Source organism: Myxocyprinus asiaticus, chromosome 15 (genome assembly GCF_019703515.2).
Source record: "Myxocyprinus asiaticus isolate MX2 ecotype Aquarium Trade chromosome 15, UBuf_Myxa_2, whole genome shotgun sequence".
Classification (NCBI taxonomy): Eukaryota; Metazoa; Chordata; class Actinopteri; order Cypriniformes; family Catostomidae; genus Myxocyprinus; species Myxocyprinus asiaticus.
Genome location: NC_059358.1, coordinates 5,754,698 through 5,771,073, shown reverse-complemented (window position 1 = coordinate 5,771,073; position 16,376 = coordinate 5,754,698). Strand labels below are relative to the sequence as shown.

The 16,376-nt window shown below is 33.5% G+C and overlaps 1 protein-coding gene across 1 annotated transcript in view; it reads right to left on the bottom strand.

The window, feature by feature from the left end:
* Window positions 1-495: 495 nt before the first annotated feature.
* The window catches only part of LOC127453076 (CUB and sushi domain-containing protein 3-like), a 435,789-nt gene continuing 419,908 nt past the window's right edge, over window positions 496-16,376 (bottom strand). The window contains 8 exon segments of the mRNA XM_051719109.1: window positions 496-2,456; window positions 3,491-3,626; window positions 5,396-5,483; window positions 5,967-6,079; window positions 7,123-7,281; window positions 9,832-9,897; window positions 10,129-10,308; window positions 12,092-12,203. Coding sequence (XP_051575069.1) covers window positions 2,297-2,456; window positions 3,491-3,626; window positions 5,396-5,483; window positions 5,967-6,079; window positions 7,123-7,281; window positions 9,832-9,897; window positions 10,129-10,308; window positions 12,092-12,203 — 1,014 coding nt within the window. The 3' untranslated portion in view covers window positions 496-2,296.

Genomic DNA, 16,376 nt, shown 5'->3' with positions numbered 1-16,376 from the left:
GCCAAAATTCCAGCAACTTATTGTGAGAAGCTTGTGAAAGGCTACCCAAAATGACTGACCCAAGTTAAAGGCAATGCTACCAAATACTAACAAAGTGTATGTAAACTTCTGACCCACTGGGAATGTGATGAAAGAAATAAAAGCTGAAATAAATCATTCTCTCTACTATTATTCTGACATTTCACATTCTTAAAATAAAGTAGTGATCCTAACTGACCTTATACAGGGAATGTTTTCTACGATTGAATGTCAGGAATTGTCAAAAACTGAGTTTAAATGTATTTGCTAAGGTGAATGTAAACTACATTTAATACACACACACACACACACACACACACACACATATATATATATATATATATATATATATATATAGATAGATAGATAGATATGCATTATAAATTCATTATATTGATTAGACACCACAGTGAATAGCTGAATAAATAATCCATAAAATTTAGAAAAGCAAATTACTTTTTATTTGTAAATGGCATTTACAAATGGATATATACATAACCTTTTTTATTTTACAAATTTCTCAAAAATATAACTCTTCTCAAAAAAGTTTAAATATTTGTACATTTGATATGAATGTATTTACAAGCATGGTGGATCCATCTGAATGATCCAGAGTTTAAAAGCAAACCTTAATCTTTGACAGTGTTCACTGATAGGATAAATGAGAGCCAAATACACGACACAACAACGCCGCTCAAGACTCACTCACTGAATGAACAAACATTCAAAAAAATCTGTAGAAATATACAAATAGTTGATGAAAATACATTACGGACAGTGGCACAAAGACTTCAAACATAGCAGTGATGCCATATCTGATCATTTATGTGCAGGTATGTGCAAAAGTGACTTTTTCCACAAAGAAGAATAATTAAATTGATTAAAAATAAAATAAAATAAAAAATAAAAAAATACCCCCAAAACACCAATGAAATATATTACAAGGCACTATCATGATTTATGAAATAGATCTTTTAGAACCAGGGAATCATGGGGTAATCTAAAATTAGCAAATTAGCAGAAAATCAGAATGGGAAACGTTCACATTTATAAAACTAAATACATCAATTTATAACTCAATGGGTGTACTTACTTGATAAGTTTCCTGTAGTAAAAGTCAACATGAAATGCCATTCACAAGCCATTTAATTTCTGTTATATAAAGTATTTACGACTGAAACAGGATATTGAATGAGAAAAAAAAAGAAAAGAAAATTAGGGCGGGACTTGATTTTATCCATCAAGAATTGATTGGATTGTAGAAAAGTGGGCTTTACATACCAGAATGGAGCCTGGTGGGTGAAGGGGAGGAGTTAAAAAATAAGAGTGATTTGTGACATCAGCCGAAAAGGAACGTCATTTCAGAAGCAGAGTAAGTTATTACATTATGATAAAAGATGTAAGCCTAGGAAGGTTTATTAAGAAAGTAAATAAGGTCCATTTTAATTTCATGTTAACTTTTTCTCCTTTAAAATTGAACTGTGTAATATCTGTACAACTAGTGGGACCAATCGGGATTGCAAAAATAACAGTTGTTTCCAAATAGGTTTCCCAAACACCCCATCTGCAGTTGTTCGGCAAAAAACATGACATGTTGGGCCGTTCAAACAGAGCAATGTTTTAAAAGTGCCACAGTGTTTACATTTTTCATGGGAATCAACCTAATGAATGACTTATAGTTGAACAATTAACTGAGATAATACCCAAGTATTTTAACATTGAAAAACAAACATACTTCACCTTTAAAACACCCAGAAAAAAATATATAAAAGGTAATAATCATTACTTAATTCCTTATACTGTAACTAAAGATCGAATGTTCAAATTCCATGAGAAAGTTTACATTTGAATTGTAACATCACCCAGTAGCTCTTGTTCTTTTAGCAATTTGGATTTGTAAGAGGTTAGAAGGTTTAAGCGCACTGTGATGACATGAGAAAACTCAAAATATACTACAATGTGCATGATCGAACACACTTTGAATGGCTTAAATGAATTCTCTCCATTTTGTGAATATATCCTCATGTTGAAAAGATTATACATATATACCTTTTTTCATATTTCTTTTTAAATACAAAGTCAGCACTCTTAGAGTGAGATGTATATAATATATATTTCTCCACGCAAACGGTGAAGAATCTTTTTTTTTTTCCTATAAATCTACGCAAAGCTTTGAGTCACGGTGTGTTTTCGGCATCCCAAAACTGTGCTTGAAAGTTTCTTAAAAGACTATGAAATATAGCAACAGAAGTGTGACAATTCTAAGAGCGTCAACCCCTCAAACCATTGTGCAAACCGTGTTGAGATTGGGATCGAAGCGGACAACTTTTCCCTCGACGGATTTGGAATTAGTGTCGTACATTGGGTTCTCGAATGTTGCCTGACCATTGTTGTTTTCATGCACAGAACAGCCGCTGTACTCCTCTTTATCAGACTTCCTGTGAACAAATGAGAACAAACACATCGTCAGACATAAGAATTCACAACCTCCCACAAATTATTATCAGCTATGGTTGAATAAAACCAATTTATTCAAAGGTTAATAACTGTTTTTCTGATAAATGCTACCCAGGCTATGTTTGGAATAGCATAAAACTTTTACTATTTCTGCAGTATACAGCAAATTTTGTATGCATGAATACCCATAGTATAATCTATTATTGCCTGAGCAAACAGCAAGGGACACTGTACTGTGCAATTCAATGGCCTCAACTCGAAAATAAAATATAAATAAAAAATTAACTAATTTTTTGGACTGCCAATATTTAAGATGTTTTGAATTGGATAAAAAAAAAAAAAAAACATCTTTACATTTTTTTATTAAAAATATAAAATAATAGATAAAATAACAATAAAATAAATCAAAATATTTTTTAAATAAAATGATTTAATACAATTCAAAACGTCTTATATCTTGGCAGTTTGATAAAATGATCTTTAAAGCTTTTTCGTTTGTGATCCTTGAAATGGTAAAGTTAAGTCCATTGCATTGCACAGCACAATATGATAAAATATTTTTATAATAAAACTGGATTAAAAATGCAAAACAATAGTTACAATTATAAATAATAAAATAATAAAAGGAATAATAAAATAGTTTCCGTAGACAATAACTAGATGCCACATGCTGCCTTAAACATACAAATAAAATAAAAATAAAATACATGAATCGGAAGAAATATCAACCAAATAATTTTGTACTTATTATTTCAACAGCCAAGAGTTAAAACATTTTAAATTGGATAAAAAAAAAAAAAACTGTCTACTGAGATAACAACTACATTACTTTGCAATGTAATGAGGTCATGTGACAACAAAGTAGCATATCCTTGTATATTATGAATTCTTTCACATATTATAGATAGATAGATAGACAGATATATAGACAGTAAGCAGTATGCCGCATAATATGCTGTAACCTAGTATTGCATTTTGAACACAGATAATCGCATGGCTGATCAGACACACGCACCTCTGTTTATAGAGATAAAATCCAAAGCCTGCAAAAATCAGGGCAAAGAAAGGCACAAGAATTGCGATGGCCACAGAGCTACTATTGGTTCGAGGTGGGATCTCTGGGCTTTTGGTGGTCTCCACTATGTTCAGACCTGAATGTATAACAATCATGTTAACATATTAATCCAAGTGACACTTAAATAGCATGCATCATAAAGGTTTCATTATTGTTCAAATAAAACATTTATATATACAGTGTCTTGCAAAAGTATTCAGACCCCTGACCAATTATCTCATATTACTGAATTGCAAATGGTGCAATAAAATTTCATTTTGTTTGATATTTTATTTTAAAACACTGGAACTCAAAATCGGTTATTGTTAGGTGACACTGGTTTTATGTTGGGAAATATAAAAAATATATATATATATATATATTATATATATATATAAACCCTGAAATATCTTGCTTGCATAAGTATTCAACCCCTGTGCTGTTGAAGCTGCCAGGTTACACCGATGAAAGAAATTGCCCTAACGAGGACACAATTACTTTACCATTGGCACCCACCTGTGAATCATTAAAGCTGCAACCACATTTTCCAGATAAAAAACTGTCACCCAACCAACCTGAACAACCTGGAGCAAATATGCTGAGAAGAATGGGCCAAAATCACTTCGTAACTGTGTGCAAAGCTGGTACATATGTACCCCAAAAGACTTAAAGCAGTTATTGCAGCAAAAGGTGGCTCGACCAAATATTAATGTGTGGGGGTTGAATACTTCTCATAAACATATTTCCCAACAAAACAACAATGTCACCTTACAATAACTGATTTTGAGTTTCAGTGTTTTACAATAAAATATCAATCAGAATGAAATTTCAATATGAGAGAACTGGTCAGGGGTCTGAATACTTTTGCAAGGCACTGTATATATATATATATATATATATATATATATATATATATATATATATATATATATATATATATATAAATTCAGATTAATGTTTGATATATTCAGGCATAACATTTTTATCTTCAGATTTATAAATATATATTCTGATTATTATTTCCTGTTATATTCTGATTTTATAACTGTATATTCAGGATTGATAAATATGCATTTATAAATATATTTTACAATTTCTTAAATATAAATCATAATACATGATTATAAATGTGAATATATATTCAGGTTTACATGCTGTTCAGGAAATAATGTAAAATTTGAACTGAATTTATAAATATATATTCAGGATTTATAGCTAGGATTATTTATAAATGTATATACTGTATTTATAATCATATATTCAGATTTTTATATTCATGCTTTAAATTTATATTTTGGATTTATTTATATATGTATATACTGTATATTTATAATTATTTTCTGAACAGGAAATAATATAAAATGTGTACTGAATTACATATTCAGATTTGGATTTATAAATATGCATATTCAGATGTATAATAATTTATTCAGATTTATATTTACTGTATATACTTAGATGTATAATTAAAATGTTATATATTCAGGATTTATATGTATATATTTAAACTTTTAAATATATTTTTTATAATTATTTCCTCATTTAGGAAATATAAAACAAATTAAAATTAAATTAATAATTAAATTCAGGTTATATTACTATATATTTGCATGTATACATATATATTCAAATGTACAATTGTATATTCTCATTTATATTTATTAATATATTTTTACTTTTTATAATTATTTCCAGTTTAGGAAACAATATAACATTTGCACTTAATTAACTACTGTTATAATAAATACTGGTATACAATTACATTTATATTTCTGGATTTATAGATTTGAGATTTTTTAAATAATTATTTCCTGTTTGGCCCCACATAATAAATATAATTCATCACATTATTGAAATGAAGCGCACCTTGTCTCTGTAGTCCAAATGGTCCGTAGTCTCTACCTTGTATAAAGCCTTGGAACAAGTATGTGTTTCCTTCATGGTCAGCAGAGACCTAGAGGCAGAGAAAAACATCATGTTCTCTCAAATTCACAATACTGAGAGCTCATATTCTGTCTAATAATAGAGTATTGTTCTCAATTGTTCTCAAAATACATGTTCTATTTTGGCTGTTGAGCTACTTTTGTGAGCTAGTACAACAGCACAATAGTGCACCTTGGAATAAATATGTGCTTACTACTATATTCTAACTACTTGGAGACCTCGAGTTTACAGCTAAAATATACATTCAGTCAAGTTAACCACCATCTGACTATAGATGCCAGCTTTAAAGGTGAACAAAGCAATTTCTCCACGCAAACAAGGTTTTAACCATAAGAAAATTAATTCTACATTTTGGCAAATCTGTTTAAAATGATGTATGTTCACGTGAGGGGAAGACTTGGCATTTAGAGTCGGAACTATACGTTTAATAAACCACGATTTACACTTTAGATAATAATAAATAAAAAAAAACATTACATTGTAGTACACTTACAAAGCCATCCATGATGAAGGTCTCCTCAGTGATCTTGCTGTACGTGCTCTTCACCAAAGCTCTCATGTGATACGGCTGCAGCGTCAGGCGAGCGTCTCTGCTCTTATAAACACCTGTGTTACAATCATAAAACATTTCCTGGGAACATTTTCCTGGCACACATAAAACCCCTAAATACCCAACCTGGTCCCATGACAATTCGTTATACGAGATGGTGAAACCGTAAAAAATCGTACACGTTGGACTGTACAAAAACGCATGACTTGTAATCAACAAAAAAAAAAAAAAAAAAAAAAAAAGAAACCAACTAACGTGTTATTAAATTTTTTTTTTCTACATTTAAATCCTAACCCAAATCTAAAGCTAACCAAAAGGCTAACTACTTACCCAACCCCTAAACCTTACCATGACTTTAATAGGAAAATAACTTTTGAGGGCCACAGAAGAAAGAAAACACTGAGGTTTTGAATGAGACGAGGGAAGCATATTACAGGTTATTGACATACAAGTCACTTGTATTCTATAAATGAATACGGAATGAGTAAACTAATATGTTTACTGATGTTTGCTTTATTACAATAAAGTTTTTTATAGGAGGCTAGCTAAAATGTTATGCCTGTTTTGTATCGATTTGAAATACTGTTTGTTGATTGGTCTCTATGGGAAAAAAAGTAGTTCATTTTTGCACCAGCCAAGTTGTACGATATCTTACAAGTTATTACGAGTTGTCATGAGACCATGTTGTAAATACCAATTGTGTATTGTATTTACTTGAGTGTAAGTATTTAATCAGCTGGCTATCCAAAGACAGGCATTACCCCATGTTAATATACAGTATATAAACAATTTTGTCATTTAATTTGAAATAAATAAATTACTATACAGTATACCATCATATAAGATTTTGGTCATATCACCCACCCTTACGTTTGTTTGACATTGCATTAAAACAAAGCATAAAACACATTTACACTTCAGCACTTGTGAATCTAACGGCTATTTGAGCCTTTAAGAAAAACTCTTAAGTCAGTCTTTTGTGAAGAGTAAATTACATTTTTCTGACAACTAATGGTTGCTCACATCACATATATATGCACTGATAGAAGTGTTTATGACACGAGTGCTATTGTGTGGAGTTGCCATTATGGTTTCTTACCTGACAACAGCAGTTCTGAGTGCCTGTTAGTTAAAGTCACATTGACTTTCCCCGTGCTCATGTTAAAATTAGTGATTGTCAAAGTCATCGGCTGTTTTACTCCTTTGTACTCAAACGAGCCTTTCCATACGTACGTGGGTGTCAACACATCATGAGGGACTGCAATGGAGAACATTTAACATGTCAAATCGGGAGTATCTGTACACTTGTGTTTGCAACAATTAACACCTCAAACTCTTTTCACAGATGTCACTTTGAATGACTCTGAATGAGTACTGACTTTAACAACATCAGAGTTGTTAATGCAGTGTTGCTGCAGAGTTTTTAAAATCAAATTTAAGACTTTTTAAGACCTTTTTCAAGACCTGAACAAATTAAATTAGTACCGTATCCCCATACCAAAACAAACCACACAATCTCAAAATAAATCATGTATCACAGACCCTTAATTAAACAGGCAGCGGCACACATTCATCATGGCCTTTAACATAGCTTATCAGTAAAACACGGTAGGCTATATGCAAGTTTAAAATAATCAAGACATATTTTCCACATATATCACATTAACACTGGTTTATGTACCATTATATAAATAAATACAAATTAGAGGTTGACTGATATTGGATTGTGCTGATTCGATAATGTGCCAGTTAGTCTGCCAATAGTTTTTTTAAATTGTTAGCCTATATTAAATGTTCTCAAAACTTTCTTCCTGTGATGGGGAGGGCCAGACAGAGGCTACAAGAGTCCAAATGTAATTAAATTCCAGATGCACTTTATGTGTGTGTGTATTTTGAAATGTTCGCACTTCACTGCTTCCAGCTGCTCATTCAAACAAATAAGAGAAATAAAATGTGCACTCCGACAATAATCTACAATGTATTACAATATAAACAGTTTAAAGTAAACATTGTCATATTTCATCAGCACTACATCATCATCAACAGTTGATCTTTAGTGATCACTTGTCATACATTTCCAATATGAACTAATGATTGTGAACTGCTCTGTAATAGCTGGAAACACTCACAAAGCCCCGCATGCTTGGAGAAAATGCAGTGCCACGTTTTCACTTTGAAGGACGCAGCACATGCATTTATTTAATAAAATCGTATACTTTTGAAGTTTGATAATCACATTAGGTCATATCATGATTCCTGTCTTTCCGCACCCAAATTTAAGACCTCTCTAAATAAAAATTAAGACTTTTGTTGTATCATTTAGATATTTAAGACTTTTTATGACCTTAAATTTTGGTTAGCTGAATTTAAGACATTTTAAGACTTTTTAAGGGTCTGTGGGAACCCTGTTAATAAGCAAGTAGTTTAGACACTAAATTCTGATTGGATGAGTCACGCTGTAAGACGTTTTAAAATAGCCGATAAATTCACATCTGCGTCCACAAGTTTCTATATTGCTTGGCAACCGTTAACAGCATGCAGTTACATGGCTCATGCAACATGACTCATCCAATCAGAATTCAGAGTCAAAACTATATATTTTATAATTAAATGTTAAAGTCGAAATTATACGTTGTATAAAAATAAATTAAGAACAAGAGTCAGTCATGCAAAACATTATTTTGGATCACTAAATATCAATTATGGCTGCTTTTAGTGCCACGTTAAAATAAACAAAATGTACGATTTTGACAAGATGAAAGTAGTAATATTTTGAGAATTGATTTGTTGTGTTGAGATGAATGCAGTTTGTTTTGAGAATAAAGTCATTACGTTACCAGAATAAAGTCGTGGCATTATGAGAACAAAGTTGTAATGTTATGACACTATGGTGGCATGTTTTGAGAATAAAGTCATTGTGTTATGAGATTAAATTAATAATATTATGAGATTAAAGTTGTAATACTGGATATAACGTTGTAGCGTTCTGAGACTGAAGTAGTATATTTTGAGAATAATGTCATAATATAGAGAATAGATTCGTAGCGATATGAGATTTACATTGTAATTATGAGAATCAAATTGTAAGAACAGTAACAAAGTTATGAAAATATTAAAGGAATATTCTGGGTTCAATTGACAGCATTTGTGGCTCAATACTGATTATCACAAAAATTCATGTTGACTCGTCCCTCGTTTTCTTTAAAAAAAAAAAAAAAAGCAAAAATGGAGGTTACAGTGAGGAACTTTCAATAGAAAAGGGCTATTCTCCACGGCATCCACGCACAACTCACCATGCGCCCCACCGAGGAGGTTACCCCATGTGACTCTACCCTCCCTAGCAGCCGGGCCAATTTGGTTGCTTAGGAGACCTGGCTGGAGTCACTCAGCACGCCCTGGATTCGAACTCATGACTCCAGGGGTGGTAGTCAGCGTCAATACTCGATGAGCTACCCAGGCCCCCCGCGTCAGATTTTTTTCTTATGGTTTTTGAGGAAGTGGCATGCCACAAAATCTGTCCATATTGGCATCTGCCTAATTTAGCCAGCTTTTACCAAGTGACAAATGAATTTGCGTCAAAGTACCATAGAGTTTGATGGACCCACGTTGACGTAAACAACAAAAGAAATTGGAAAAATTGTTACGTTTATTTTGTTATCCTAAATGCACAATTATATGGTTAGTTGCATTTTACTATTTGCTTTTAGCATTGTTTTCGGTCTACAGCCATATCAGAATAGACCCAAATGAGAACCACTGGTATTCGTATTATTTCAGAAATATCTGCTCATCATTGTGCAACACTCACCGTTTACTTTTGGACTTGGCGTGCCTTGAACGGGCGTTATGACTTTTTCTGTTGTTTTCGTGCCAGCTGAAAGACAATGAAATGCATATCAGGACAAAAATGAGCCAGTGCATTTGAAATGGGTTTAAGGAAATGCATTTCACGCGTGACTTCTCACAGCCAGCAAAGAAAATGACATCAGGCTCTTTCTGACTTTGACATGCAAAAAGAAAACAGTGAAAAGTTTCAAGCTACAAAGTTCAGGCAGGCAATACATTTGAGTTCTATGTTATACTTGTGATGTGTTTGACTGGCTACCTCTACAAATAGGCACTTTTCCGGTCCACAATCCATCTGAGCGGCATGCTCGGTGCTCGGATCCCCCTGTGAGGATGAAACCAGGCTGGCAGGAGTACAGCAGCGTGTAGCCAAACGAGGGCAGGTCTATGCCCAGCACGTTGGCATGCGGTGGGGTCTTTGGTTGCTTACAGGAGTGAGCTGCATAAGGAGACATGTCAGCCGGTAAGCTCTCATATCTTAGCTTTCATCTTTCAAAAACCATGTTATATTTAACCCCAAAATCTAAAGAAATATGAATTTTTAGGACCATTATAGGAATGTTACAGGTCAATACAAGTTAAGCTCAAACAAAAGCATTAGTGACTATTTTGATAAACCACAAAACAAAAAAAAAACCAAAAAAAAAAACCAAAAAAAACGCCATTTGCCAAATGCTGTCGATTGAGCTTAATTGAAACTGGAATATTCATTTAAAGATCTTTTTTTTTTTTTTTTTTTTTTAGTTGTATAGTTACATTTTTCAATATTTTCTAATCTTGAATTTAAGTTTTTAAATTTAACTTTAGTTTTTCAGACTAAATTATTATTCTCAGTGATTCTTATTAGTTTTTTGTAATTGTAATACAGTAATAATATTATTATAGTAATCAATAACTGTAGTATTGATTGTAGATTTTTTTTTAATTTTTTATTAGTTCACCATAAATGAAAGACAGTACAACAAATGCTATAATGATGTTAAAATACAGTACTTTACAATTTAAATAATATATTATAAATTTTATTGCACTGCTGTAATAAGAATTATTTTATTTTGCATTATGGTCATTATAAAGAAATGGGTGAGAAAATGTTCTTAATTGTCACAGATAATATTACAAAACATAAAAAAATAAATAAAAAAAAATTCTTAATGGTCATAAAAATGCTTAATTTTCTTCAAAATTTATTTTATTTTAATTTTATTTTGGAGTAAATAATTTTCTTAACAGGTTTCATGATTTTCACTCAATAACATGTTCACAGTATACACACCAACTAGTGCTGAGCATTATAAATGCATCCAAGCCTGGCCATTCAAATTATGTATGTTTGATTAAGCAGTATATTTCATATATCACATGTAATGAAATGCATATGATTTTTGTTTTTTTCAATAAAAAAAAAAAAAAAAAACTCCTGGAGGGTGAAAGAAATATAGCATCAAATCATGGAGAATGGATGGCTTATGCCAAACAACGAAATAATAATTCTGTAAAAGAAAAAGTGCAATGCACCAGAGTCAGGAATTAACCAGGGCTCGGGGCAAAAATGCCACTGAAAGTAACAAATATGCCCCAGATACTTAAAACGAGGGGGTAAATGCAAATGTAGTGAATTACTCTTATTTTATGTTATCTAACATTTGATATGTTTCATAATATTCTATTCTAGACCTATGAAATGGGTTTAATGCCTCTCCAGACATCATATTGACCTGTAGCTACATTCACTGTCTGAGCTAGTATTGCTAAATGAGTAGCTAATATGATGCGTTTTTGAATAAAATAAACTAAACTCATCTCTGTAAAAACAATGATTGTGTAGAAAACATAACAAAAACACCAACACTTGAAAAAGTGATTATACCAAAATCTACCATGACGATCAAAAGTAGACAGCTGTAACATACAGACATGACAATTATTTTACTGTTTGTGTTATGATAATGCCCTTATTAAGCCAAAAATGCCCCATAAAATGAATGCCAGGGGGCAATTGCATCATCAAACTGAACTGCAAAAACATATTCCCAAACTAACACCATTGGTTGAGTCACAGAGTAATGTAATGATATATAATGGCAAACACTGCGTATGCGCGTGCGCGCACACACACACACACACACACACAAACAGCAAATCCAACAAAACAATAATGTATAAGTAGCCTTCTGTTCTGGAAGTAAGTGACAGAGACTCTAGAGACAGGAAGGACTTACGGATGCATTCGGGTTGAGTGCCAGTCCAGGTCAAATTCTCCTGGCATGTGCGTGTGGTGGAGCCCAGTATCAGGTGCCCAGTCTGACAGTGGAACTTCACTGTACTTCCCACCTGAGACACAGTGATAAGCCTGTCATCATGCCTACACATTTAAATGAGTCACAGATGGGTAAAATTATGCATACAAATACACAAACTCTTTGACTTTAAAAGTTTATTTGGAGAAAAATATCATGGAAGTCAACAAGGCAGTTTCTTTGAGGAGGCTATGTACTGTCTATATATAGTATATACACTACCGGTCAAAAGTTTTGAAACAATTACTCATTCTTTGTTATAATTTTTTTCACATTTTAGAATAATAGTAAAGTCTTCAAAACTATGGAATAACATAAATGGAACTATGGGAATTATGTTGTGACTAAACAAAATCCAAAATAAATCAGAACTGTGTTATATTTTAGCATCTTCAAAGTAGTCACCCTTTGCCTAGAATTTGCAGACATGTACTCTTGACATTTTCTCAACCAACTTCTTGAGGTATCACCCTGGGATGCTTTTTAAACAGTATTGAAGGAGTTCCCATCTATGTTGGGCACTTATTGGCTGCTTTTCTTTATTATTTGGTCCAAGACATCAATTTCAAAAACTTTTTTTTATTTTTATTAAATTTTAGTTTTATAATGAAATAAATTAATATGGTGGCACAATTATATTTTTGTCGACAAAACTCATTTCAAACATTTAAGCATACACCTTCAGATCAAAAGATTTTTAGGATCATGAGAAACATTTCAGTCAAGTGTTTCAAAACTTTTGACTGGTAGTGTAAATCCAACCCCAATTAGGATAAAGTTAGGACAGTGTTATGAAAATGCTAATAAAAACAAAAAGGAATGATTTGTAAATTCTAATCACCATGTGCTATATTGAAAGCACTACTGCAACAACACATTAGTTGATGTTTTACCTTGTGAATTTTTTATATATTTTTTTATATACACCACATTTCAAATCGCATGATTGCAACACTCTCCAAAAAAAGTTGGACAGAGTGTTTACTACTATGTAACGTCACATTTTTCTTATAATAACACTTACTAAGCATTTGGGCACTGAAGACACAAGTTTTTTTTATAGGGATGAACTATCCCTAACTAAGTTTAGAAGGCCGAATTTTGCTCTATTCATCCGTTATGTAGGTCTTCAGCTGCGCGATTATACAGGGCCTTCGTCGCCATATTGTGCGCTTCATAATGCACCACCCATTCTCAACTGGATACAGGTCGGGACTGCAGGCAGGCCAGTCTATCACCCGCACTCTATGTTTACACAGCCATGCACTTGTAATCCAGGCAGTATGTGGTTTGCTGTTGTCATGCTGTAAAATGCAGAGACATCCCTGGAAAAGATGGCGTCTGGATGGCAGTACAGTATATGTTGCTCCAAAATTTGTACATATCTTTCTGCATTAATGGTGCCCTCTCAGATGTACAAGTTTCCCATGCCATGGGCACTGACTCACCCTCATACCACGACAGATACTAGCTTTCGGACCTGATGCTGATAACAGCATTGATAGTACTTTTCTCTTTGGCCCCTAGAACACGATTGTTGTTTTTTCCAAAAACGTGAAATGTGGACTCGTCGGACAACAAAACACAATTCCACTGTTATTCTTACCATCTTAGCTGAGACCAAGCCCAGAGAAGTCGGCGGCGCTTTTGGACAGTGTTGATGTATGACTTCTGCTTTGCATAGTAAAGTCTTATCTTGCATCTGTGGATGCAGCGTGAATAAATTTGACTGAGAAAGGTTTAATAAAGTATTCCTGAGCCCATGTCATGACATCCATTACAGACGAATTATAGTTTAGAAGTGGTTTTCTAGCAGGACAATTCCAAACCACATACTGCCTGGATTACAAGTGCATGGCTGCGTAAGTAGAGAGTTCAGGTACTAGATTGGCCTGCCTGCAGTCCTGACCTGTCTCCAATTGAGAATGTGTGGCACATTAGTGTTTATGAACCAAAAAGTGTTTAAGTGTTTAAGAAAAGCACTCCAGGTAACAGTGCCAATAATAAAATGACATACCAAACAGAAATATATGTAAACTTCCTTTAACTGTTGAGGCTACTGCCATTTTGGTTTTAATTTTACATGACGTCATGGTGGTCAAGTCGGAGCTTTCCTACAATTCCAAGTTTACAACCTGTAATTACCAGTTCTGAATATAAGCATACACAAATATTATAGTATTGGTTTCTTGTCGATAGTTTAAGATAAATGTTGTTCCATGATCCAATACCAATGAGTGTAATCATCAAATAGAATTGGAACATGAATTTACATTGGACTTAACAAAAAACAAACAGAAAAAACTATAAATAAATCTAGAGGACCTTAATTATCTTTATTCATACCTTTTATGAATTTAGGAAAAATTGCTTCTATGAAAAGGAAGTCCTCTATAAATGGGCAGAGGTAATTCTCAGGATTATGCAAGAACATGCAAATACTAAGGAGGGATTCCTGTGTGCAGTCGAGTCCTGCTGAGATGAAAGACTCTGCACACTGGAACATTAGATTTCATTACAACAGCACTTCTAAAGGAATCTGTGACAACAGCAGCCTCGACTGACACAAACGACACTCGGCTAGTGCTATGTTCACAGAGAGCCATGGAAAGAGACCGTCGTTTATTCTGATCTTCAAAGAGCTCATTCCTCCAGGCGTGAGTGATCCAAACCACACTGAACAGGCAAACAGTTTTCACATTAGACCTGTCAAATCGAGAAGCCGGGAGTAACGTGTCAAATTTTCTCTCTTGGACTTTAATAAACAGTGAATTCCAAAACCACACTGGAACTCTGGGAGCTGAGTTTTTGATTACTGTATAAGGGCTTTTTTAATCATTTTCTGAAGATTACATAGGCAGATTTTCATTTGTATCTTAGGTCAAATCCTTAATAGATTTGAAGAAGCATACTTTTCATGTACAAATGTTTCCTATTTAAGACTAAGTCAAAAAACGTCCAGAGTTTTGTATGCAGCCCAATTGAAGATTCTGCTTTTACAGGTGGTAAGCGCCCTCTTGAGGAAGACACCTTTGAATTTGAGGACACTGCCAGGTAAGGGGATAGATTAGAGGTGCAGGATTTTAAACTGATTGCCATCCCAAATTAAGAATTTAGTAGTGGCCAGTGGGGCTGCACATTTTTTTATTTTATTTTTCGGTATAAAAATTAACTTGTGGTATGATTTTAATGCATTGGTCCATAAAGTTTATAAAGATACAGGGAGCAGAAAATATTAGGCGTGCGTCTGTCTGTGTTTCTATGACGACAGACATGTGTGAGAGTCAAGCAAGCAGCTCATCAAAATGAGTCCATGTCAGCGCAAGGATGTTTGCATTTTTAACCTATATTTCATATTTTCTGCACACAATGTATAGCATAAATTTAGCCAATACATGTTTTATATTGCACATTGGAGAAAAATATTAGGGTAGATAGGAAAAGCATGTTTTGTCTATAAAATAATGGAAAAAAAAATAGATCTTTGCAGTAGCATAACTTGGATCTTGCAGGCCTCAGTGCAGAGAAACTGTCGGGCCCCCTCCTCCTATTTCATCACCCCTTGGGCCGGTGGTCATTTTTATGGTTTCATTTGGTCAACCGTTGCGGGCCCCCTCTCACCCAGGGCCTTAGGGTGGCTGCCCACCCTGCCCTCCCTCTAGTTATGCCCCTGAACCTTTGTGATCAAAATAGTGCTAGTAAAAAAAAACAGGCTAATATTTAATATGGAGGGGCAGAGAAATAGAAAATGAGACTTGTCATACAGTGGAAATAAAAAGTTTACACACATTTAAAACAGCAGGTTTTTGTGATGTAAATAATTAAACAAAGAAAAATCATATCAGAATTTTTGCACCTTTAATGTAAAAATTACAACCTATGCAATGCCACTGAAAACCAAAATGTCACATTTCAGAGAATTTATTTTGTAATAAACAACTTAGAATAACCTAACTGCATAAGTGTGCAAATCCCTGAACTAATACTAACAGTTGAAGCACCCTTTGATTTTATTACAGCACTCTGTCTGTTTGGAAAAGAGTATATTAGCTTGGCACATCTTGACTTGGGAATATTTTCCCACTCTTCTTTGCAAAAACGTTCCAGATCTGTCAAATTGCGAGGGCATCTCCTGTGTACGGCCCTTTTCAGGTCCCCCCACAGATTTTTTATAGGATTCAGGTCTGGGCTGTGGCTGGGCCATTCC